At 40.1% G+C, this 26,912-nt stretch overlaps 1 protein-coding gene across 1 annotated transcript in view; it reads right to left on the bottom strand.

Moving 5' to 3' along the window:
• PGM5 (phosphoglucomutase 5) overlaps positions 1 to 26,912 on the bottom strand; it is a 184,566-nt gene that overhangs the window by 127,709 nt on the left and 29,945 nt on the right. Inside the window, exons 4-6 of the mRNA XM_045772609.2 lie at positions 26,313 to 26,438; positions 14,194 to 14,384; positions 13,433 to 13,587 (exon numbers count right to left, since the gene is read on the bottom strand). Coding sequence (XP_045628565.1) covers positions 13,433 to 13,587; positions 14,194 to 14,384; positions 26,313 to 26,438 — 472 coding nt within the window. The remainder of the gene's footprint in view (positions 1 to 13,432; positions 13,588 to 14,193; positions 14,385 to 26,312; positions 26,439 to 26,912) is intronic.

Here is a 26,912-nt window from a genome sequence, read left to right as displayed (position 1 = left end):
AGGTCCTGGGTTCTCCTTCCAGACTGCACTCCAATGCCCTCACCTAGCTTCCATCCCTCTGTATCCATTGGGTCCCAAAGTGCTGCAGTTACTACTCCTTTCTGGAAGGAGAAAAGAAAGATCTTGCTTTGACGAACAACTGTATCCATTCTTGGTCATTTGATTTGGGAAAGAATGACGTCCTCCCAGCTCCACCTAATAAGGGGGAAACGGCTTAAGACTTTCAGCCTATCCTACCCGTCATGGCCCTGGTGAGTCAATGGGCCAGAGATGGTACAAACCCAAAACAAAATCAAGACTCAAGGAGATGTTTTTGGTTGTTTCTTTCTAGAAAAGCTTTGTATCATAGAAAGAAAGACAGAGAGAGAGAGAGGGAAGGAGGGATGGGAAGGAAGGAAGGAAGGAAGGAAGGAAGGAAGGAAGGAAGGAAGGAAGGAAGGGAGGGAGGGAGGGAGGGAGGGAGGGAGGGAGGGAGGGAGGGAGGAAGGAAGGAAGGAAAGGAAAGGAGGGAAGGAGGGAAAGGAGGGGAAGAAGGGGAAGGAAGGGAAAGAGGGAAGGAAGGGAAGGAACGAAGGAAGGAAGAAACCCTTCATCCTCATAGACAAGATTGTATAAGAGCAAGAAGTCTGGAATCCTACAGATATTTGCTCCCCCAAAGGAAAGCTTGGAGACCCAGAGGCAGGGAGCCTGAGGATGAGAGTGATACCTTCTCAGGCAAAGCTGACAGCAATATCCAGGTCAAGTGGACATATCATTTGAGCTGCTGGAGCGAGGTTCACCTGCGGCCACCTCTATTTAGTTATGTGGGCCAACACATTCCCTTTATTATTTAGGCCCCACTTGGGCTACTTTTCTCTCAATTGCAGCACAAAGATCCTGACTGATAGAATCTCTCTGTGAGTCCTGGATAGAGATCTTGCATTCTTAAATACAAGCACCGACTCAGACTCATCGACATTGAAGAGTTTTCCTGCATGCTAGAATATAAACCACTGATGCAATCAAGGACTCTAAAAGAATTTAGAATTACAAATGACAATTTTAAACCCCAGGCAGAAACCTGATCAGGGGCAAGATGAATGGATACTCAGATCTGGATTCCACTCTCACCTGTATAGGGCACAAAGACAGGGGCTGACAAGATTTCTTGTCCTTTTTTTTTTTTTTTCCTAAGCACAAGTATCTTATACTAAACTCCTGACACATTATTTACTAAAAGAACCCATTATACCTAGTTGGTATATTTTATGTTTCTGGTTATCAGTGTTAGCTGTATGAGATTAAAAACTCTTAGAGAGAAGGAATTGTATCTGCTTAACCCACTTTATAGAGAATGTAACAGAGAAAAGCCACTGAAACCTGATCAAGGTTTTCTCGCGTGGCCACTGCTGATCTTACGACTTCAAGCAGTTCCTGAGGCAAGGGCTTAAAATTCAAACCTTACCTTGAACTCTAGTCAACATTTTCCTGGAAGTCTTAAGTTAAAGCCAGGGATTGCTTCTTTCAGAGCTTTACTAAAAAGTAGTGATGTTCAAGGTTGAAATTTACAAGACATCTTGAGGTTGAAATGAATCATGCTTGTCTGATGTCATCTACCACTTTTTGGGCAACATACATTCCCATACACACCCACCTCAACTTGCACAAATGACTTCCACTCAAGATATAATCAGAACACCCTCCTGCTCTCAACAATCAGGATCAGTAAAGAAATTATTAGATTTGGAATTAGACAATCTGGTACCAGTCTTCACTGTTTCTTTTCTGATGGGCGACCTTGGGCAAATTTCTCAGTCTTTCAACATGATATGTCTCTTCTAAATAAAATGTCAATAATGGTACCTGACAAATACTTCTGAGGATTTGGTAAAAATTGAACAAGATACTATAATAGATTGCATGATAAATAAAAAAGCATTTATCCTCTTACTCTTTGCTGAGCTAGCAAAACTTTCGGGCAGCTTCTTGATTCACCCTGTGCTTTTTTCTTAGATACTATTGTTCCTTTAGCCTGATGGGTAAGGTAAATTGGTGGTATTTAGCAATCCATTTAAACAGTATTCCAATAGGCCCTGCTTAACACCACCCTCTGAGATTGGGGTCTAAAATCCATTTTAAAACTTTTTTTTTTGTTAAGAGTTACAAAATCCATTTCAAAATATAAAGCACATACAAAAAGCACATGCATTTTTTCCTCCAAAAGAATCTTCAGGCCTACGATGATTTATCATTATCTGCCTTCACTTAAAATCATTGTTAAGTGCCAAATTTCTCTGGCAGCTTGGCAAAGCATATGGCCCAGAATGAAGCTGCGTTGTCCTATCTTCCTTATATCTTTTATGCCAATAAATTTGACTAATGACCATGAAATCTTAGAACCTCCAACTCTAAATGTAGGTTGAGTTTTTTCCAAAGAAGACAAGAATCGTGGGTAGTATATTGATATTTTGGCTCACCACAGAGAGAAAAGTGGCGGACAGAGATTCCAAAGGCCACTCGAGTCACCTGAACCTGGCCAGTCTATTAAATGCCAGCCTTGATGCTGAGAACTAGAGTTAATTTCTGACCCCAATCAAGGAAGACCCAAGAGAGGCGCTTTGTTTTGTTTTTAAATAAATAGGATTTGATCATTTTTATCAATTTTATCGAGGTAAAATTTACCTAAAATAAAATTCATCAATTTTACAGTTCCAAGAGTCTTGACATACACATACTTGTATAATGATATATGTATAACTACTACCATAATTAAGATAAATAGTTACTTCATGCCTCTTCGTAGAAATGAATGGGACAAAGGGCACCTGGGTGGCTCAGTCAGTTAAGTATCCGACTCCTGATTTTGGCTCACAGGTCATGATCTCAGGATTCTGGGACTGAGCCCCATGTCTGACTCCACAGTCAGCAGGGAGACTGCTTCTCCCTCTCTCTCTGCCCCTCCCCGCTGCTCACGCTCTCTCACGCTCGCGTGCTCTCTCTCTAATAAATAAATAAAATCTTAAAAAAAAAAAAAAAGAAATCCCTGCTTAAAATGGTCTTTAATTCCCAATCACCCAGGGTGGTTTTAAGGGGCTTCTTTCTGTACTAGCTGGGTCCACCAATGGTCAAAGTGACCTGCCAAAGCCAAAGGAGAGCCAAGAAGGGGAAGGGCTGAGGATAAGATGCTGGACACCCTTGGCAATGACCATGCCTTTCTAGGGATGAAGCCAAAGAATGGCAAAGAGTCCTTGCAAATGTAGCAGGCAAGAAAGAGCCGACTTCTAAAAATGGCTTGTCTTTCAGTTCACGCGGGAGAGTGATGATGACTACATATTTTGGAACTCAGGTCACTTAATGCTTTTACAAAATTGTTTTTCTGACCAAATCTAATAGCAAAACCTGAAGATGGCTCTGAACAACTGAACAAAAGACAGTTTCTCCAACCTCTCCAGAGCTCTTGAAGCTTCTAGTCTCAAAATGCTGACAATTTGTTCCTTTCCCGTTAGCCAATTAATTCATAAATGTCCTCTACTAAATGTACACATTATCATGTGTTTATCAGACATCAACTCTTAGAAACACCAAGTAATGGGCTTCAATCATTGTTTGCCTCCTTTCCAGTAAGTGAACACAAAAACCATACAGGAAGGTAATACAAGGCATCCTCTAAATGTCCCAGGAAAAATTCCATTCCTCATCCTACTCACTAGGGCAAGAAATAAATAATCCTGTGCCTAAGTTCAGTTTAATTATTAAGTAGGAAATAACTGCTCTGTGGTTGCTTCCTTTTATCTCACCTTGATGAAGTTGTAATCAATATCCCTATATCATTACTAAAAATCTGACCCACTACAAATTTACTTAAATGTAAGTGAAAACCATAAATCAGGGACAGTTTTATTATAGTCAAAGAAGACTGTGTAATTATACATTGTTTATTTTCTTATCATTCAGATATACCTTCCCATGCCACCAGGTGATAGCATCAACAAGTCTATTTTGTAAAAAAAGTCAAAAGAAGTGTGTTGGTAGCTCACAGTACTTAACTTTGAGAATTCTGTGATTAGATCTGTGGAGTTCTAGTTATTTTTGTCTTCCAAACAAAAGGTATCCAAAAGGGGAAAAAATCTCATTCATTTAAGAAGTGCTTATTGAGAACTATTCTGTGTCGGGCACTGGATAAAAACTTTCCCTTCCACAGGGCGCGCTGGACATAGGAAACAGACAAGTATGTGTTTTCAATGCCTGTGACATTTCTGATAAAGTCATCTATGAAAAACAAGTTCTATAAGGTGCTTTGGGGTGGAGAGAACACAACACCAAAGGAGGACTTACTAAGAAGGTGATGCTTGACTCAAGCCTTGAAAAATAAGGAAGGACAACGTGGGATGGGGTGGGGCAAAGGGGACACATTTCAAAGAAAGACAGCTTGTGCAAAGGCCCAGCAGTGTGAGAGGCCAACAAATTTGGGGAATTGTAAGCAGAATACAACACAAATAGGGGGCAGAGTAAAAAACATAGGCAGGAGTGAGATGTTCCCAATCAGGAAATTATGCATGCTTTAGAATCCAGACATGAGATCTCATTGTGCAGGTATTTGACACTAACAAGAGATTTTAAACAAGGGAGGAAGAAGTATGGCTTTCTGCTTGGGGTGGTCCAGAATATGAATGAATAAGAGGAGGTCTGGAGGCTGGGAGACTACTGCAATAGTTCAAGCAAAAGATTATGAGAACCTGAACTAGGAAAATAAAAGTAGGGGTGTGGAAGAAAGAATGGTTCAGGAAATATTTAAGTGGCTTTTCTGACAGAACTCAGTGACTAACAGTAATAAGGAAGAAGTTAAAGTCTAGGATTATTCCAAGGTTTAAATTTAGGTGATATAGGTGATTCACCCAGATAGTATACATAAAAAAGAAGATCGATTTTCAAGGAAAATCGGAAAAGTTGCTATTTATACATATTAAATTTGAGTTGCCCACACAGAGCTGTCTATTGACAGCAATCTGGATAGAGAGCTCAGCAGTAAAATTTTGTGTGAAGAAAAAAAGTGACAATTAGAGTGCTTAAAATTGACAAGGCTCTAACATCTAAAATACATAATGATCTCCTATAAATCCATAAAAAGGAGGAACCCAAAATATAAAAATGAGCAAAGCACAGGAACAGGCAATTAATAAAAAGAAAACCCCCAAACCTCTTAAGCATGTGAAGAAATGCTCAAACTCATAGTAATATGAAATATGAAAAATTTAAACAGCACTAGGAAATTGGACTGTAGGGTAGAAGGGGGAAAACAAAGAATAACCAGCATAACCAGCACACTGGCCAATCTTTTTAGTAATCTCTGCTTGCTTAACTCCCAGTCTCATCCTCTCCCCTCTTTTTTAGACCTCAGGTACAGAGCTGAATTAATCATTATTCATCCTTGAACAATTTTTTTTTTATGATTTGTCCAATGGAAGACCCATTTCATTCCATGGCCATCTCTGCCCTACTCTCTTCCTTTAGAGGCTACACTCCTGCTTCCAGTTGGGTTTGATAAAAAGGAGGCATCAGCAGGAGATTAGGGGGTGAAAAAAAGAGAGAAGTTGGGGTATTTATACCTCCCTGACAAATTCAGATCCTGTCTGACAGCCCACCTTCTACAACTCCAGACCTCACTAGGCTATGGTCACCCTAATCCGTCCCCTCTTTGACCCTTCAGTACTGGAGGAACTAACAACTTTCTACCATTCTGAGTCCTAGGGTGCCTCTCCATCTCTTCTTGATTTTTTTGCTTTCCTTAACTTTGTCCATACTTCTGTATTAAGTTATTAAGCTACTATTATTAAATTCTCTTTAGTAAACCATTTTTGAGGGTGCCATCTCTTTTCTGCCTTTACCCTGACTAAATCAGCTATGGAGAGTTTCAGAGGAAGAACTCCTATGATAAAGGGCTTTTTTTCCTTTTTTTTCTTTCATTTTCATATAGGATATACTTGAACATATTTATCTGCTGAAGCAAAATAATTCCCATCATTCTGTAGCAGAAACAATGTATGGGAGACTAAGTAATTAGATATTAGCTCAGATCACTATCTCTCCCATTACTCTGATCCATCATGACTGATCTTAGAGACAAAAGAGCACAGATCCAAAGGATGCAGTAAAAACCGAAGTCATTGCAGATCAGTAGATACTTGCATACTTACAGGATTAACACTGTCTAGATTCCAACAACCAGCTGAATATATTCAAGATAAAACTACACTACATATTTCAGATTGGGGATTGGCAACAAAGAGCTGTAGACTATATTCTAAAAAATAAGCATTTTCACACGTATCATGGGCTATTTCTTTTTTTTTTTTTTAAGATTTTATTTATTTATTTGACAGAGAGAGAGACAGCCAGCGAGAGAGGGAACACAAGCAGGGGGAGTGGGAGAGGAAGAAGCAGGCTCCCAGCGGAGCAGAGAGCCCAATGTTGGGCTCGATCCCAGAACGCTGGGATCATGACCTGAGCCAAAGGCAGACGCTTAACAATTGAGCCACCCAGGCGCCCCATCATGGGCTACTTCAAATTCCAGCATCATAGCCGGGTCCAGTTGCATGTTTCTGATCTTTATTCCTACCCAGAACCTCCTCGGGGAGTCCTCACCTGACTATGCCATCTAAGGAACATGCTCCAAACCTGACAATTTACTGCAACAAGTTCATTTCCTATGAGCACATGTTAAAATTTGTATCTATATTTTCTCTTTACTTCTTATTGTCTTCTCCATCAGACTGTAAGTCCCCCAAGGCAAGAGACCACGTCTAGGATGTAAAAGGCCCTTAATAAATATTCTTGAATGAGTAAATGGTGAACAACAGGTGACACAAATAGCCAATAAAAGGTAGAAAAGAGTTAATTCCCTTCACTACCACATTTATGGGTGGTGGGCCTTCCATGGCCTCCCTTGCAGTCAAAACATACTTTTCGGATCTAGATCCCTTGCAGTGTCCTCAAGGATGCTGCTAGCGTTGTGTGAGGCTGTAAATATCTCTAATGAGAAGGGCTCAAGTCTGCGTGTGTTTGCCTTGTTTTGCACAGCACTCGGCTTACTCCCAAGCACAGATGGGCTCTTCATAAATATTATTGAAGGATGATGACACAGAGGATTATTTAATACTTCTGCATGGGGTGGAGACAGACCTTGGGCCACAAATATACTTTGAATAAGCTTTACTTCTCAAATCATTTGAACCAAAATGATTTCAGCCACACAGACTCATCTGCAACTACAAATCAGACACATTCAGAATGACAAAGCTTCAAAAGAATGCCATTGTCAAGGCTGAAACTGCTTTATTCTGGGGTAAATGGAGTCCTTGTTTCAGTGACACTATAAGAGTAGAAATTAAAGACACCGAAAGTCTTCCCTCGGGGAACAACAATTCTCTGTGAACAATGAAATTTTGCCTGAATAATTCATCAGTTTCAAGGGTGCAGGCCCCCCTGATTCTGGAATCCCAAGAGTTTAGGCAAGTGTGCCATCTAATGTGTCTCAACTACTCAGTTGTCATTCTTCTAGGTCCTGGCACTTTCGGGCACATTCCAATGATTTTATTCATTTAAAAACAAACAAAAAAAAAAACCTATCTGGTAAACCATGGTCAAGATAAGATTTTGAAGCTGTATTTATTTTACCTAAGAAGAAAGAAGCTCATAAAGTGTCCATCATGAGAATCCACCTGGGAGCTACACAACAGATCAAATACCCAAAACAAATCACCACGTCAGAGCCCCACAGGATTCTGGATCCCAACCAGCAAGCATGAATAATCCTTTTAAATGGTCACTTACATATCAGAACAGGCCCTTTGTGAAATTTCTAAGCAAGGCCTCTGGTTTCCGACTGAAACAGAGTTTTATTGGGAGGGAGGGGACAAAATGAAATCAAGAACCGCCAGGAAATGTCCATCTGAGAGAAAAGAGGACAAACGGTTTTTGTTGTCAGAGTGAAACCTGCCTCTCCTGGCCAGGGTTTGGAAAGTTGCTGGCTATCCCCCAGGAGAGTTGGGCAATATTCTCAACTACTTTCTCAGGGACCGTCTTGATCCAGTGGTAGTTACTGCGCAGATGCAACTGTAAACTGGAAGACCTAGTTCCAAATCCTGGGTCACTTTCTGATTAGCTGTGTAACCTTATACAAGTAACTTAACCTCTCTGATACTTGGTTCAACATCTTGAAGATGGTGAGTCATGCCTCCCCAATTACCCACCAAATTTGTGCAAAGATAAGTGAAATCAAATGTGCACAAGTTCTTTCTAAATTATAGAATTCTGTATAAGTGAAAGGTGTTATTATTAAATACGCTCCCACAATATTACGTAACCTACATACCAACCAGGATCCTGTATGACCCTGAGTCCTCAATGTCTAAAGATGGTTCCATTTTGCCTTGTTCTCCACAGTTTTACTGAATCCTTTTTTTTTTCTTTTTTAATGGAAGGAGAAAAGCAAAGGCAAATGGAAAAAACTGTGGCACCGAGGTTGGATTATATCATGAGCTTGATATCAATATCCCCTGAGGGAAAGAAGTAAAGTGGGGGGCATCCAAAACATTCTTCCTGGTGGAAGAATCCAAGGTCAAGTTACAAAAAGCAGTTGTATTTCTAATTGCTAGCAGCAAACAACTGGAAAATTAAACTTATAAAACTGTTCTGCTTATAACAGCATCAGAAACAGAGAAAATACTCTGAAATAAATTTAACAAAAATTGTGTGAGACCTCTACAGTAAACCACAAAACATACATAAGAGAAATTAAACTACAAAGTATGTAAGAGAAAGTAAAGAAAAGTAAAATAGAGAGATAAACCACGCTCGTGAACAGGAGGTCTCAATATTATTATTATGCAATTCTTCCCAAATTAGTTTATAGATTCTACCCAATCCCAATCAAAACTGTAGCAATCGGTAGACATTGACAAGTTGATTCTAAAGTGTATATAGAAATACAAAAGAGGGGCGCCTGGGCGGCGCAGTCATTAAGCGTCTGCCTTCGGCTCAGGGCGTGGTCCCGGCGATCTGGGATCGAGCCCCACATCAGGCTCCTCTGCTATGAGCCTGCTTCTTCCTCTCCCGCTCCCCCTGCCTGTGTTCCCTCTCTCGCTGGCTATCTCTCTCTCTGTCAAATAAATAAATAAAATCTTTAAAAAAAAGAAAAGAAAAGAAAAGAAATACAAAAGAGCTAGGATGTAACATTTTTTTAATTTGGCCAAGAAGAAAAAAACACTCGGGGAGTCACTTGATTTCAATACTTACTTTAAAAGTTTAATAATCGAGACAGTGTAATATTGGCATAAGGACAGGCAAAATGATCAACGAGAGAAAATAGGGAATCCTGAAATAGACCCAAACAGATATGGTCAACTTATTTCTAACAAAGGCAACAAGGGGAAAGAAAATTCTTTTCAATGAACATGGTTGGAACAACTGGATATAGGGGAGAAGTAAACCTTGACCCCTGCCTTTCACCACACACAAAAATTAATTCAAAATCATCATAGACTGAAATGTGAAAATTAAAACTACAACAATTCTAGAAAAAAAAACATAAGGAAAACATCTTTCTGACTTTTGGGCAAGCAGAGACTTCTTGCAGAGGACAAAAAGTATATATTAACTATATAATAAAATATTAATAAACTAAACTTCATCAAAATGTAAAAGTTCTGCTCATCAAAAGGCACCACTCACAATATGAAAAGGCAAGCAACAGGCAGGGAGAGAATACTTGCAATACATATATCTGACAAAAGACATTATCCAGAATATACACAGAACTTCTATAAATCAATAACAAAAGACAAACAACCTAATTTTTTAATTGAGCAAATGCATATGAACAGATACATAACAAAAAAAGTTACACGAATGGACAATAAGCTTATGAAAATGAGCTCAACATCACCAGTTATTACGATGATGCAAACCTAAGCCAAAAGAAAAGTGAAAATTTCAAAGCATGCAAGGTTCGCTTGGCAGGAGACTCGTAGGATATAAATGTGCATTTGGGACTTTTGTTTTAAGGACTGCAGTATCTTTTTGACTTGAGGCCCATGCAAAGGGGCCTCATCCTCATCAAAATGGAACCACAAACAGCCAGCCACTGCTAGGAATAGATACCAAAGACTCAAGGAGACTCAGAGTGAGGTCCAAGAGATGCTTCTCCACCCCACCCCATCAGATCTTGCTTTTAGTTTCCCTCTTCTATAAGATCCACTTCTCAGCAAGCTGATGACACCCCAGGGTCTTGACCCTGACTGCTCTTGGAATCAAAGTTCACAAGGATTCCCAGGCTATAAGCAATGTGGGGCTGGTTTCTCTAGAGAATACGGAACCACACAATGATTAGACTGTGTCCACATCGTCCCTTCAACTCAGCAAGGGTCAACACCCAAATGCCACTCACACTATAGGGAAAGTCAGGTCAGCAAAAGCGGCTGAATGTCAAATCGATGCCAAGTGAATCTGAGTGCAAGCATGCCAAAGGATGGGCTCTATTTGCTAAAAATGGTAAGAAGCTTGAAATGGAACTCCTGTTTCAGCCTCAGTCCCTGAGAATCTTCAGAAGAAAGATGAAGTTCCCATTTAAAAGAAAAAAAAAAACATCAAGACCAATTAAATCTATGTGAAGTGGGGGGAGGAACCCACATGGCTGGAGGAGCAACACCCCGAGTTACAGAGGCCAAGGGTTGGGGAGCAGGCCTGGGGAGCCCAGAAGAGCTCATTAGGACTCCTGAGTTGTTGGCTGAGAGCAGAGGTTCTCGGGGGGGCAACAGAGAAGTGTGCACCCTCTAGTCTGGCTGCCTGGACCATCTGCCCCATCTTCTCTCGCTCCTCTCGCTCCTGCCTGGACAACTTCTCATTTGTCTTCTCTCCTGAGGCCTGGAACAGAATGGCCCTGGAGCCCATGTCCTGCTCCACTGCTTGAGGGGTTTCATTTGCACCCTGCCCCCAGAAGAAGCCCTGGCCAGTGGTCAGCCCACTAGCCCACAGGCAGGGGAAAAGAGGAATGGATCCCTCATCCTGCCCTCTCATTCTTCTCTGGGGTGGTGACAGTGCTGTGGGCCCCTCTTCTCATCCTTGTCCAGCCTCATCTCCTCGCTTCTGAGGATGGGACCAAGGGCAACATGAAGCATGGGGGAGGACTTGAGTTAGAGGGATGACCAAGGTAGGCTCACCTGGGGAGCTGTCACCTGGAGGCCTGGGCGGCCAGAAGTGTCACGTCAGCACTTGAAACTCAGAGTAAGCCCTGCAGCTTCCTCGGAGGCCCTTGTCCCCTCTCTGGGTTCCTATGGATCTTACAGTATCAACACTCCATGTGAGGTAATATCGCAGAGTCATTAAGACCATGCACTCTGGGGGTGCCAGGGGGGCTCAGTTGATTAAGTGTCTGACTCTTGACTTCAGCTGAGGTCATGATCTCAGAGTTGTGAGATCAAGCTCCACGTTGGGCTCTGCACTGAGTGTGGAGCCCACTTAAGAGTCTCTCTCTCCCTCTGCCCCTACCCTCGCTCTCTCTCTCTTTCGCTCTCTCCCCCTCTCTCTAGAAAAGAAAAAGAGACCATGCACTCTGGAACTGGAGTGGCTTGGTTAGAATCCCAGTTCCACCCTTGGTAGGCCCTGATCTTGACCAAGTTATTTAACTTCCCTGTACTTCAGTTCCTTCATCTGTAAAATGGGCCACCTCACAGGGTGGTTATGATGACTACCAAGTTTATGGAAGGTGCTTACAGCCGTGCCTGGCACAGAGTTAGAAAATCAAAATCAGTAAGGAAAGGGTACACTCACAAAAATAGACATGTAGATCAATGGAACAGAATAAGAAAGAGCTCAGAAATAAATCCATGCCTATATACTCAGTTAATCTATGATAAAGGAGTCAAGAATATACAATGGGGAAGACAGTCTCTTCAATAAATGGTGTTGGGAAAACTGGACAGTTACATGCAAAAGAATGGAATTGGACCACTTTCTTACGCCATGCACAGAAATAAACTCAAAATGAATTAAAATCCTAAATGGGAGACATGAAACCATAAAACTCCTAGAAGAAAGCATAGGCAGTAATTTCTAGGATGTCGGCCACAGAAACATTTTCCTAGATATGTCCCCTCAGGAAAGAGAAACAAAAGCAAAAAAAACAAAAAAACAAAAACAAAAAACCCTCTTGCACAGTGAAGGAAACCACTGACAAAACAAAAGACAACCTACTGAATGGGAGTAGGTATTTGCAAATGAGATAGCCAATAAGGGGTTAATATTTAAAATCTATAAAAAAACATACTCAACTGAACTTCATAAAAACACAAATTAACCAATTAAAAGTGGGCAGAGGATCTGAATAGACATTTTTCCAAAGAAGACATCCAGATGGCAACACACACATGAAAAGACGCACAACCTCACTCATCCTCAGGGAAACGCAAATCAAAACTACATGAGCTATCACCTCATCCCTCCCGGGATGGCTAGAAGAAAAAGATAAGAAATAACAAGTGTTGGCGAGAATGTGGAGAAAAAGGAGCCCTTGGGCACTGTTGTCGGGGATGGAAATTCATACAGCCACTGTGGAAAACAGTATGGAGGGCCCTCAAAAAACTAAAAGTACAATTTTTCTATGATTCAGTAATTCTACTACTGTGTGTTTACTCAAAGAAAATGAAAATACTAATCTGAAAAGATATATGCACCTCAATGTTTACTGCAGCATTATTTACAATAGCCGAGATACGGAAACAACCCATGTCCATTCATACGTGAATGGATAAAGAAGGAGTGGTATCCGTATAAGTGGAATATTACTCAGCTATTAAGTATAATATGATATAATGCTAAGTGAAATAAGTCAAAGAAAAACAAACACCATATTATTTCACTCGTACGTGGAATTTAAGAAACAAGACAAAAACAAGAGACAGACAAAAAACCAGACTCTTAAGAACAGAGAACACGCTGATGGTCACCAGAGGGGAGGAGGGTGTGGGGATGGGTGAAACAGGTGAAGGGGATCGAGAGCACACTCGTTGTGATGAGCACTGAGTAATGTATACAATTGTTGACTCATATTGTACCCCTGAAACTAATATAACACTCTAGGTTAATTTTGCTTCAATTTTTAAAAATGGAAATAATATTTTGCACTCACTGGAATTGCTAAAATAAAAAAGACTGGCAAAAAAGAATGAGGCCCAGAGAACCCATGTCTCTCAAGTTCCCACAGCTAAGAAATGGCAGAACCAAGAATCGAGTTCAGGCCACCTGATTCTTCATGCCCCTGCCAAGTATGCTGTACATGCCTTTAGGTTCCCATACCTCCCCCAATTCCCACCAGAGGAGGGGAGAATGAGTGACAGCTAAGGGGACACTGACATCAGAAACCTACTATGAAGTTCTTCACGGCGACATCCTTGCTTACCTGTCCAGGGCCGTGCTGGTGGGCATACTCCTCCCAAACCCTCGAACCCCCATCTGACGGAAATATGGAATGCAAGAGAGGTTGGCAGCAATGATGGCCAGGGAGTCAGAAGGGCTCACAAAGAAGCCATTTCGGCCTAGGATCATGTAACGGTCCTGCCAGAAGGAATGTGTGAAAAGGATCAGACAGAGGCATCTGCAGCCAGCACCCCATTCCCATAATCACCCCAAGATATTCTTCCCACCACCCTATATTTAAACAACCTAAAACAACTTGAATGAAGTCAAGGAGGGCATGAGAAACCTTCTTTTAAATTTCTGAGTATTGTAGGGTCCAGGACCTTGACACAGTCAGAAATGTGTCCCACCTGTTGAAATGTGGATGACTGCCTCAAGCTTCAGTAGCCTCCATATACTTATCTCACACTATCCCCAAAATATAATGGAGAACAAGAATTATTGCCGAAATACCTAGTTCCTTAACATGGCGGTTTTAACAAAACCAACCCCAAATAAAGATCTGGTGCATGGATATTTTTAAAAGAAATAACCTTTTTATAACATAATGCTACCCTGGAACTAAGAAAAGTAAAAGTTATTTAATTGCAATACGGAAGAGCCATTAAAAGGAAAAGCAGATGCAGAACCAGTTAGGGTTCAAATCCCCCATACGTATCAGCCAGCTCCATGAATTCTCTCGCTTCCAATGCTTGGCTTATTTCACGGTAAAGGAGTCAGCAGGCAGGAACATTTCCTACTTACCCCATCAGCATCAAATGCAGCTCCAAATCCATATTCTCCTCCTTTCATAGCTTCCAGAAGCGTTGTTGCGTATGTCAGGTTTGGGTCAGGATGCTGCCCTCCAAAATCTTCCAAGGGGACACAGTTTATTGCAGAGTTGGCTGGAGCCCCCAGCTCATCACACAGGACTTTTCTCACGTAGGGTCCCATGACTAAAAAGAGATAAGCAACAATATGAAATCTTTGCAGAAACCCCCAAGAGTGTTCTGTTTTGGTTAAAACAAGAAAGGTCATTTAATAGCACAGGGAAAGAAAACTCTACAAGCTTTGTCAAGACACAACACAGAGTAATACTTATTTCAACTGCTATTCATTGAGTACCTACCATGTGCCAACTGCTGTGTTGGGCATTTGTTGTATCCAATAACCAGTTACACAAAACTTTTCTCCAGAACTTTTCTAATATGTTGCCAGAAAGAAATCAACTACTTAATAATGATCCATTGTGTGTTGCTTTTTATGTATTTAAAAACATCAGCTAAATATATGCAAAAGCACTAAAGGCTCTAGCAATGTTCTTTGTCTCTGCAATCATTTTAAGTTTGCCAAGTATATAATTGGACACTGTAAACCACTGAAGCATATAAAACTAAGCATATTTTACCAAATAAATGGTAAGGAATCATACTTTCCCGTTCAACACACATTTATGGAGCACCTAACATGGAATTCCTATGTTAAGAATAGAAACACCATATTCAGTGCACCATGCAATACGTGCCCTCCTTACTACCCATCACGTTATATGCAACTAATGAATCATCGAACTTTACATCAAAAACCAGGGATGTACTGTATGGTGACTAACATAATATAATAAAAAATATTATTATAATATAAAAAAAAGAAACACCATATTCAAGGGATGCAAATCACAGTTTCTACCTTACTGGGCTCTTAATCCAGTAGTGGGAGTGATTGCAGTGGTAAGACCAGTGTTATGCAATGGATTTTTATGAAATAATTAGATCCAATGGCTTATGAGAAGAAACACCCACAGGTAAAGTTTCAAGAAGGAGGTAGCATTTCTGGAGGGACTCGAAGAAAGAATATAAATTTGATATAGATGGGGAATGAGGATGCCAATCAAATGGAAAGGACATTATGAATGAGGGAATGGAGCCTGAGGCAGAACATACAGCACATTTGGGGACCAGCATGTAATCCTGTTGACTGAAATATATGTAAAGCATTGTTTTCCATTTAATTTCCACTAATACAACACAACCTTCAAAGAGTGAACATCTTTTGGTTTTGCCTGTCCAGCACGTATTTCCCCTTCCTCTAGCTGCAATATTTTGGGTTTCCTTTGGAGAATAAATCCTTTCCCCATCTTAGTTCTTATAAGCTGGATATGGCTAAATCCCACTTCCCCCAAGGTTGAGAAGGTGACCTAGGTCTGCCCAATGTCCTCCAGCCCTCAGCCTGAGTAATTGATTCAGAGATGGATATATAGTACAAGCTAGGCAATGAGGTTCAAAACCAGATATATTGCTCAAAGTATTTAGAAAGAGAAACCATCTTCCCTCCAGGCCAGATAATGCTAGAGCAAAACCTGAAAGATCCTTCTCTGGGGAATATGATCAGCCCAGACTTTAGAGTAAAGCCCATGGAGGATGAGCTCCACACGTGAGCTCAGACCTCCCAACAAATTTTTAGCGCCTCATTCTTAAATGTGCCAGACAGCCAAGGATCACTAAGCTTTTGAAAAATGCAATTAATTCAAGATCGAAACAAAAAGAGTAAAGAGCAACCTGAAGGAAACAGAAACTATACAGGGAGAAAAAAACTTTAAAAATATGTATCAGTAATATTTTTTGTAAGCCTACTTTTTAATTACTTAATGCAATTAGCATAATATAGGATATTAAATATTTGGAAATATAAAGGTCCAATGCAATTAGCATAATATAGGATATTAAATATTTGGAAATATAAAGGTCCATAAAAATAATCTTACAATTAAATATATCATTGTTATAAAATACAAATGATAAAGCAAATAGCAAGTGGAAAATTCTGATGACTACAGTATTTGATGATAATTGTTTAAATATTTACCTGGACATTAAATGCCATATACTGCATTTAATTTATAAGATTTAATACTGTTTTTTAAAAACTGGTTATTACAGCACTTAATGTTCTTTTTCTTTTTTTCATTGCTTTTTTAAAATTAAAATTCAATTACTTAATATATAGTGTATTATTAGTTTCAGAAGTAGAGTTCAGGGATTCATCAGTCTTATATAACACCCAGTCCTCATTATATTATGTGCCCTCCTTAATGTCCATCACCCAGTTACTCCAACCCCTATCTCTCTCCCCCAGCCAGCAACCATCAGTTTATTTCCCATGATTAAGAGTCTCTTATGGTTTGTCTCACTCTCTGATTTCATCTTATTTTATTTTTCCCTCCCTTTCACTATGCTCCTGTTTTGTTTCTTAAATTCCACATATGAGCGAAATCATATGATAATTATCTCTCTGATTGACTTATTTCACTTATCATAATACCATCTAGTTCCAATCATGTCATTGTACATAGCAAGATTTCATTTTTTGATGGCTGAGTAATATTCCATTGAATATTTATATACCACATCTTCTTTATCTATTCATCTGTTGATGGACATCTGGGCTCTTTCCATAGTCTGGCTATTGTGGACATTGCTGCTATAAACACCGGGTGCACATGCCCCTTCAGATCCCTACATTTGTATCTTTGGGGTAAATACCCAGTAGCGCAATTGCTGGGTCATAGGGTAGCTCTATTTTCAACTTTTTGATGAACCTTCATACTGTTTTCCAGAGTGGCTGCACCAGCTTGCATTCCCACCAACAGTGTAAGAGGGTTCCCCTTTCTCTGCATCCTCATCAACATCTGTCATTTTCTGACTTACTAATTTTAGACATTCTGACCAAGGTAAGATGGTATCTCATTGTGGTTTTGATTTGTATTTCCCTGATGCCAAGTGATATGGAGCATTTTCTCATGTGTCTGTTGGCCATTTGTATGTCTTCTTTGGAGAAATGTCTGTTCATGTCTTCTGCCTATTTCTTGTTTTTTTGTTGTTGTTTTGTTTTTGTTTTTATTAGTATTATTGTAACTTTGATTTTTTTATTAATGTTAACATATAATGTATTATTTGTTTCAGGAGTACAGGTCTCTGATTCATCAGTCTTACACAATACACAGCATTCACCACAACACATACCCTTCCCAATGTCCATGCCTATTTCTTTTTTTTTTTTTAAGATTTTATTTATTTATTTGACAGAGACAGCCAGCAAGAGAGGGAACACAAGCAGGGGGAGTGGGAGAGGAAGAAGCAGGCTTCCAGCAGAGGAGCCTGGTGTAGAGCTCCATTCCAGAACGCCGGGATCATGCCCTGAGCCGAAAGCAGATGCTTAACGACTGCGACTGCGCCACCCAGGCGCCCCCATGGCTATTCCTTGATTGGATTATTTGTTCTTTGGGTATTGAGTTTGATAAGTTCTTTATAGGTTTTGGATACTAGCCCTTATCTGATAAGACATTTGCAAATATCTTCTCCCATTCTGTAGGCTGTCTTTTAGTTTTGTTGACTGTTTCCTTTGCTGTGCAAAAGCTTTTTTTTATTATTATTATGTTCAGTTAACCAGCATATAGTACACCATAAGTTTTTATGTAGTGTTCAATGATTCATTAGTTGTGCTGTACAAAAGCTTTTTATCTTGATGAAGTCCCAATAGTTCATTTTTGCTTTTGTTTCACTTGCCTTTAGAAACATGTCTGGCAGGTCAAAGAGGTTGCTGCCTGTGCTCTCCTCTAGGATTTTGGTGGATTCCTGTCTCACATTTAGGTCTTTCATCCATTTTGAATCTATTTTTGTGTATGGTGTAAGAAAATGATCCAGTTTCATTCTTCTGCATGTGGCTGTCCAATTTTCCCAACACCATTTGTTGAAGAAACTTTTTTCCATTGGATATTCTGTCCTGCTTTGTCAAAGATTAGTTGACCACAGAGTTGGGGGTCCGTTTCTGGGTTCTCTACTCTGTTCCACTGATCTATGTATCTGTTTTTGTGCCAGTACCATACTGTCTTGATGATTACAGCTTTGTAATAGGGCTTGAAGTCCTTAATTGTGATGCCACCAGCTTTGGTTGTTTTTTTTTTTTTTTCAACATTCCTTTGGCTATTCAGAGTCTTTTCTGGTTCCATACAAATTTTAGGATTATTTGTTCCAGCTCTGTGAAAAAATGTTGATGGTATTTTGATAGGGATTGCATTGAATGTATAGATTGCTCTAGGTAGCATAGACATTTAAACAATATTTGTTCTTCCAGTCCATGAGCATGAAATGTTTTTCCATTTCTTTGTGTCTTCCTCAATTTCTTTTATGAGTATTCGCTAGTTTTCAAAGTACAGATCCTTTACCTCTTTTGGTTTCTAGGTTTATTCCAAGGTATCTTATGGTTTTGGGTGCAATTGTGAATGGGATTGATTCTTTAATTTCTCTTTCTTCTGTCTCATTGTGTGTACTTAGAAATGCAACTGATATCTATGCTTTGATTTTATATCCTGCTACTTTGTTGAATTCCTTTATGAGTTCTAGGAATTTTGGGGTGGAGTCTTTTGGGTTTTTCTTATAGAGTATTATGTCATACATGAAGAGTGAGAATTTGACTTCTTCTTTGCCAATTCAGATGCTTTTTATTTCTTTTTGTTGTCTGATTGCTGAGGCTAGGACTTCTAGTACTACGTTGAACAACAGTGGTGAGAGTGGACATCTCTGCTGTGTTCCTGACCTTAGGAGGAAAACTAAGAGTTTTGTTATTTCGCTAATGATATTTGCTGTGGGCTTTTCACATATGGCTTTTATGATATTGAGGTATGTTCCCTCTATCCTACCCTGTGAAGAGTTTTAATCAAGAAAGATGCTGTACTTGTCAAATGCTTTTTCTGCATCTATTGAGATGATCATATGGTTCTTGTCCTTTCTTTTATTAATGTAGTGTATCATATTGAGTTGTGGATATTGAACCACCTTTGCAGCCAAGGAACAAACCCCACTTGTTCGTGGTGAATAATTCTTTTAATGTACTGTTGGATCCTACTGGCTTGTATCTTGGTGAGAATTTTTGCATCCATGTTCATCAGGGATATTCATCTGTAATTCTCCTTTCTGGTGGGGTCTTTATCTAGTTTTGGATCAAGGTAATGCTGGCCTCATAGGATGAATTTGGAAGTTTTCCTTCCATTTCTATTTTTTGAAACAGCTTCAGAAGAATAGATATTAATTCTTCTTTTAATGTTTGGTAGAATTCCCCTGGGAAGCCATCCAGCCCTGGACTCTTGTTTGTTAGAAGATTTTTGATTACTGCTCCAATTTCCTTGCTGGTTATGAGTCTGTTCAGGCTTCCTATATCTTCCTGTTTCAGTTTTAGTAGTTTATATGTTTCTAGGAATGCATCCATTTCTTCCAGATTGCCTAATTTGTTGGCATATCGTTGCTCATAATATGTTCTTGTAATTGTTTGTATCTCTTCAATGTTGGTTGTGACCTCTCCTCCTTCATTCATGATTTTATTTGTTTGGGTCCTGTCTCTTTTCTCTTTGATTAGTCTAGCCAGAGGTTTATTGATCTTATCAATTCTTTAAAGGAAACAGCTCTTAGTTTTATTGATCTGTTTTACTGTTCTTTTGGTTTCTATTTCATTGATTTCTGCTCTAATCTTCATTAATTCTCTTCACCTGCTAGTTTTAGGCTGTATTTACTGTTCTTTCTCCAGCTCCCTTAGGTGTAATGTTAGTTTGTGCATTTGAGACCTTTCTTGTTTCTTGAGAAAGCTCGTATTGCTATATATTTCCTTCTTAGGACCGTCTTTGCTGCATCCCAAAGGTTTGAACAGCTGTGTTTTCATTTTCATTTGTTTCAATAATTTTTTTTTAAATTCTTCTTTAACTTCCTGGTTGACCCATTCATTATTTAGTAGGATGCTCTTCAACTTCCACGTATTTGAGTTCTTTCCAAATTTCTCTTTTGATTGTGTTCAAGTTTCAAAGCATTGTGGTCTGAAAATATGCAAGGAATAATCCCAGTCTTTTGGTACTGCTTGAGATCTGATTTGTGACCCAGTATGTGAACTATTCTGAAGAATGTTCCATGTGCACTTGAGAAGAATGTGTATTCTGTTGCTTTAGGATGGAATGCTCTGAATGTATCTGTGAAGTCCATCTGATCCAGTGTGTCATTCAAAGCCCTTGTTTCCTTGTTGATCTTCTGCTTAGATGATCTGTCCATTGCTGTGAATGGGTTGTTAAAGTCCCCTACTATTATTGTATTATTATCAATGAGTTTCTTTAATTTTGTCAATTGGTTTATACAATTGGCTGTACCTGTATTAGGGGCATAAATACTTACCATTGTTAGATCTTGTTGTTGGATAGACCTTTAATTATGATACAGTGTCCTTCCTCATCTCTTATCACAGTCTTTGGTTTAAAATCTAATTTGTCTGGGGGCGCCTGGGTGGCTCAGTTGTTAAGCGTCTGCCTTCGGCTCAGGGCATGATCCCAGCGTTCTGGGATCAAGCCCCACGTCAGGCTCCTCCGCTGGGAGCCTGCTTCTTCCTCTCCCACTCCCCCTGCTTGTGTTCCCTTTCTCTCTGGCTGTCTCTCTCTCTCTCAAATGAATAAATAAAATCTTAAATAAATAAAAATAAAATCTAATTTGTCTGATATAGGGATTGTTACCCCAGCTTTCTTTTGATGTCCATTAGTATGATAAATGGTTTTCCACCCCCTCACTTTCAGTCTGGAGGCATCTTGGGCTAAATTGAGCCTCCTGTAGACAGCATATGATGGGTCTTGCTTTTTTATCCACTCTGATACCCTGTGTCTTTTGATTGGAGCATTTAGCCCATTTACATTCAGAGTGACTATTGAAAGATATGAATTTAGTGCCATTGTATAACCTATAAAGTTGCTGTTTCTGTATATTGTCTCTATTCCTTTCTGGTCTATGTTACTTTTGTGCGTTCTCTTCCCTTAAAAGATCCCCTTTAATATTTCTTGCAGAGCTGTTTTGGTGATCACAAATTCTTTTAGTTTCTTTCTGTCCTGGAAGCTCTTAAACTCTTATCTATTCTGAATGACATCCTTGGGGGATAAAGTATTCTTGGCTGCATATTTTTCCCATTTAGCACTCTGAATATATCATGCCTGCCAGGTCTCTATGGATAGGTCTTCTGGCAGTCTTATGTTTCTACCCTTGTAGATTAAGGACCTCTTGTCCCACGCTGCTTTCAGGATTTTCTTTGTCTCTGAAATTTTCCAAGTTACGCTATTGTATGGTCAAGGTGTTGACTTATTTTTATTGCTTTTGAGGGGGGTTCTCTATGCCTCCTGGACTTGACTGCCTATTTCCTTCCCCAGATTAGGGGAAGTTCTCAGATATAATTTGCTCCAACATACCCTCTGCCCCTCCTTTCCTCTTCTTCTGGGATCCCAATTATTCTAATATTGTTTTGCTTTATGGCATCACTTATCCCTCAAAATCTCCCCTCGTGATCCAGTAGTTGTTTATCCCTTTTTTTCTCAGCTTCTTTATTCTCCATCATTTCGTCTTTGATATCACTAATTCTCTCTTCTTCCTCATTTATCCTAGCAGTTAGGGCCTCTATTTTTTATTGCATCTCATTAATAGCCTTTTTTATTTTGACCTAATCAGAGTTTAGTTCTTTTCTTTCTCCAGAAAGGAATTCTCTAGTGTCTACAATGTTTATTTCAAGTCCACCTAGTACCTTTATAAATGTTATTCTGAACTCTAGTTCCATCATCTTATTTATGTCCATACTGATTAGGTCCCTGGCAGTCTGTAGTGTGGCTCCCGATTGCTCTATGTGGCTTTTGTTCCCTGAAGGCTTTCTGCACAACTTTAGAGATGGAAATAAAAATGGCGGTGCCCCAATCTCCAGCCCCAGAGATGAAAGATTGAGGTCCCCACTCTTCAGTGCACCCTTAGGGAAAAGCATTCAATCACTCCTGTCTCCCTGGTCTCCATCCACACTCTGCTCTCCCAGCCTGTAACTGAGTGTTTTTATCTCAGGCATGTGGCCCCATTTCGAGTCTCCAAACCCTGCAGACTCCTGTAGCACACACCTGTGCTGTTCCTCCCAGGGGAAGGAAGAGGGTCTCGCCAGGATTCTGTCACCTGCTGGGCCCCCACTCGGAGAGCGGTCACTTGAACGTGCGGCACTTCAAGATTTGTGGCAACACTGAGCAGAAAGCCAGTGCCCGGGTTCGCTGATTGCAGCCGGCTTCCCCGCTCTGATTCCTGGGAACTCTGCCACACTCAGGCACCCCCTTTCTTTCTGTGACCCTGGGGATCCTAAGACCACAGTGTCCCACCTAGGATTCCACCCCATTTCGCCACCCGAGTGCCTTTCAGACAGTAATCTCCCTACCAGAGCAGACTTTAAAAAGTTCTGATTTTCCTCTCCACTGCTATATCCCTTTCCGGTGCCAGCTTACGGAGGCTCCCTCTCCCCAGGGCTTATCTTCCAATATATTGCCTCAGATTCACTTTTCTGCACCTCCCACCTTGCAAAAAGTAGTTGTATTTGTAGAATTGCAGCAATTCTTTTCTTAGGTTGAGTTTACAGGTGTTCAGAATGATTTGATGGCTATCTAGCTGTATTTCAGGGACCAGACGAAACTAGGGTCCCCTACTCTCCGCCACCTTCCCCCCCTTCTCCTCAGTAATATTTTAATAGCAACCAACAAGATATGGTAGAATGGCCAAAATTGAAAAGACTGATAATACCAAGTGTTGGTGAGTACATGGAAAAACTGAAGTCCTCATACACTGCTGGCAGTGCAAATGGTACAGCCACTTTGGAGAAGAGCTTGGCAGTTTCATATAAAGTGAACTATGTAGTTGTCCTATGACTCAGCAATCCCAGTCCTAGGTATTTACCTAAGACAAATGAAATCATGTAACCCATAAAGACTTATTCACAAATGTTTATAGCAACTTTGTTTGTAGTAGCTGAAACCTGGAAATAACCCTAATTATATCAACTGATGAATAGATAAACTGTAGTACCTCCATACAATGGAATACTACTCGGTAGTAAGAAGAAATCACTACTGATACGCTCAACACCATTAATGCATCTCTAGAACTTTATGGAGTGAAAGAAGCCTGAAGAAAAGGGCTTTACATATGTTATACTTCCATTTAGATGGCTTTCTGGAAAAGGCAAAATGATGCAGGCAAAACCAGATGAGTGATTGCCAGGAGCTAGGTGTTAGGATGAGGGAGGTGTATGACTACAAAGGGCCACAAGGGTACTTGCAGAAGTGAAAGAAATATTCTATATCTTGATTGTCATACTCATTACATGACTACATATGTTTGTCAAACCACCTCAAAGTGTACGCCTCAAAGATGTCAGTTTTACCACATATAAATTATACCTCAGTAAACCAGACTTATTTTTAAAATATGACATTCGTGAAACATGAATAGGGCACTATTTTTAGAAAGCGATTATATGGGGAGCACCTGAGTGGCTCAGTCTGCTAAGCATCCAACTCTTGATTTTGGCTCAGGTCATGATCTCAGGGTCCTGAGACTAAGCCTCATGTCGGGCTCCTGCTGGGCATGGAGCCGGCTTGAGATTCTCTCTCTTCCTCTCCCTGTACCCTCCCCCCCACTCACATGCATGCTCTAAAAAAGAGAAAGAGATTACTTAGTAAAGAAAAAAACAGCTTGGGGAAATTAGAAATATGATATGAACTGAAAAACATAATGGGAGGACTCGGAGATGAAGTTGAGGAAATCTCCCAGAACACAGCACAAAACAAAGAAAAAGAAAATCGGTGGTAGGGACAGAGGGGAGAATAGGATAACTAAGGAATTAGTCCAGTAGGTTCAATACCTAGACAATAACCACTCTGGAAAGAAAGGAAAGAGACAATAATAGAGGAAATCACTCAAGAAATAATTGAAGAAAATTTCCCAGAATTAAGGACACAAGTTTCCAGATTAAGAGGATCCCCCAAATACCCAGCTTACTAGAGGAAAATAGTCCCACACTAAGACTACTCATTGCAAAAGGTGATGGGAAGCCAAAGGCCCTAAAAGCCTCCAGAAAAGAAAAAGGGAGAGATTTCATACCATCAATTAAAAATCAGAATAGCATCAAATTTCTCAAGTTCAATACAATGGCTATAAGGCAATGCAGCACTTCTGAAAGAAAAGAACACTCATTTTAGATTTCTATATCCAGACAACTATCAATTAAGAGCAAGGAGAGAAAAAATGCATTTGCAGATATGCAATGACTCAACACATTTACCTCCCACCAGTTTTCTCTCAGAGCTCCTGGAGAATGGATTCCTCCAAAATGTAGGAGTAAATCACAAAAATGGAAGACAAAGGATCTGGAAATAAGGAGAGTCAACACAAGATAGGGATAAAGAGAATAACTAGAATGATGATAAGGATAAGAGCAACTCAGAGAGGAACCAGTGCAGAGCAGAGCAAATCAGAGATCTTCAGGAACACAAGGTGAGAAGATTTAGACTCCAGGAGAGGATGGGGGTTAGTTGTGGTAAATATATCTAAGGAAAACTAAGCAATGAGAAAACAAGACAAAGGATATAAAAAAGTTGTGCTATGAGAAAACATAACTATAGTATTTTACATGGCTCAACAGTGTTCTGATAATGCAGACACTGGATACTGATCTCAACAAAATGATGATATAATTAGTTGAGGGAAGTGTGCTTGGATTTAGTGAATGGAGAGGGTGAAAGAGAGCTACCACCTCATCTTCCATCGTATAAAGTCAGTAATGCCCAAACTGAAACTCAACAAGGAGCAGTATATTCATAGTATTTAGTAATAGGGAGATAAATACTTTAAAGAAAAGAGTTTAAAATGTTAAAAAAAATAAAGTTGCCTCTGTAGGAAATTGTGGGGAGTTGGGCCTAGATTTTTTTCCATAATAAACTTTGAACTACTTGACTATTTAAACTATATGTGTGTACACTGATCTGATCAAAATGGATTTTGGAGGCGGGGGAGTCACCTGGGTGGCTCAGTCAGTTAAGCGTCTACCTTCGGCTCAGGTCATTATCTGAGGGTCCTGGGATTGAGCCCCAATTCGGGCTCCCTGCTCAGTGGGGAGTCTGCTTCCCCCTCTCCCTTTGCCCCTCGGCTCCACTCATGCACTCTCTCTCTCTCTCAAATAAATAAAATCTTTTAAAAAATAGATTTTTTTAAATGACTACAGTTAACTATCCATTCCACACTTGAATAGGCATAGTCTCTGACTCATTTTTTCACCACTGTCTTCATTTGCTTCAAAAGAGAGAAAATGCCGGGGCGCCTGGGTGGCACAGCGGTTAAGCGTCTGCCTTCGGCTCAGGGCGTGATCCCGGCATTATGGGATCGAGCCCCACATCAGGCTCCTCCGAAATGAGCCTGCTTCTTCCTCTCCCACTCCCCCTGCTTGTGTTCCCTCTCTCGCTGGCTGTCTCTATCTCTGTCGAATAAATAAATAAAATATTTAAAAAAAAAAAAAAGAGAGAGAGAGAGAAAGTGCCAGAGGAAGGGGGATGGGGGGGTGCGCAAAATGCAAGAAGGGGAATGGGAGATCCAGGCTTCCAGTTACGGAATGAATAAGTCATGGATGAAAGGTACAGCATAAGGAATATAGTCCGTGGTATTGTAGTAGCATTGCATGGTGACAGATGGTAGCCACAGGTGTGATGAGCAGAACGGAACATATAGAACTGTCAAAGCACTATGTTGTACACCTGAAACTATTGTAACATTGCATGTCAACTACACCTCAATTAAAAAATGACATTTCTTTTTAAAAAATTAAGTAAGACAACAAGGAGAGAGGGAGAAGTTAAACCCTGAAGTCTTCCAGAACATCCCAAGTATCTGAACATACACATGTTGTATGAATATGAATATCCCTGAATTCAATCTTCCTCATAATCTCAGAAACCCAACATGGGTAGAGGTCTCCTTAACATTTCTTGTCCACCAACTGGGAAAAGACCACGAACTTACCTCCATGCATCGCATCAACTCGGATCTTGAGTTGGCCGGGCCCTGTCAGCAAACTTTTGATGGCATTAAAGTCAAAGATGGTCCGAAGGAGATTGAGATAGATATCTACTGGGTCCACTATCTCCACTAAGGATAGAAAAGTAAAAGGAAACATCATTGACCATACCCATGAAGAATACTTGGAAGTGTAAAAAAGAATCACCACCCAAATAGCATGAAGTTCTGACCACAATCCCATCATAACCCTATGCATCATGCAGGAAGCCAAGTGTCCATCTGTACGCTAAGTCACAAATTAAGGCACAATCAAGATCCTACAAACTTTTCCAGTCATCAATGGGTGTACATAATTCAAGCTATACATTCCTCTTTGCAAATGAAGAATCAACCACAAAATAAAGTAGTTAAGATAAAACTGTGCCCTTTTATCTCACCTTCCTTCTACCACCCCTCTTCCAAAAAAGGCACACACCTCAATGCTAAGAGGTATTTTGGCACACCCAGTTGCCTCTCCTGTGCGGGTTAGCCAAAGAATGACTCAGCGGGCCTGAAACAAATCAAGGAGTGACTTCAGCAGTGACCCTCATTTTCTAAATGCCA

Source organism: Ursus americanus, chromosome 34 (assembly GCF_024610735.1).
Source record: "Ursus americanus isolate L20-20 chromosome 34, mUrsAme1.1.p, whole genome shotgun sequence".
In the NCBI taxonomy this organism is placed as follows: domain Eukaryota; kingdom Metazoa; phylum Chordata; class Mammalia; order Carnivora; family Ursidae; genus Ursus; species Ursus americanus.
Note: the sequence above shows the minus strand (reverse complement) of the source record. Positions and strands in the feature narration are given on the sequence as shown.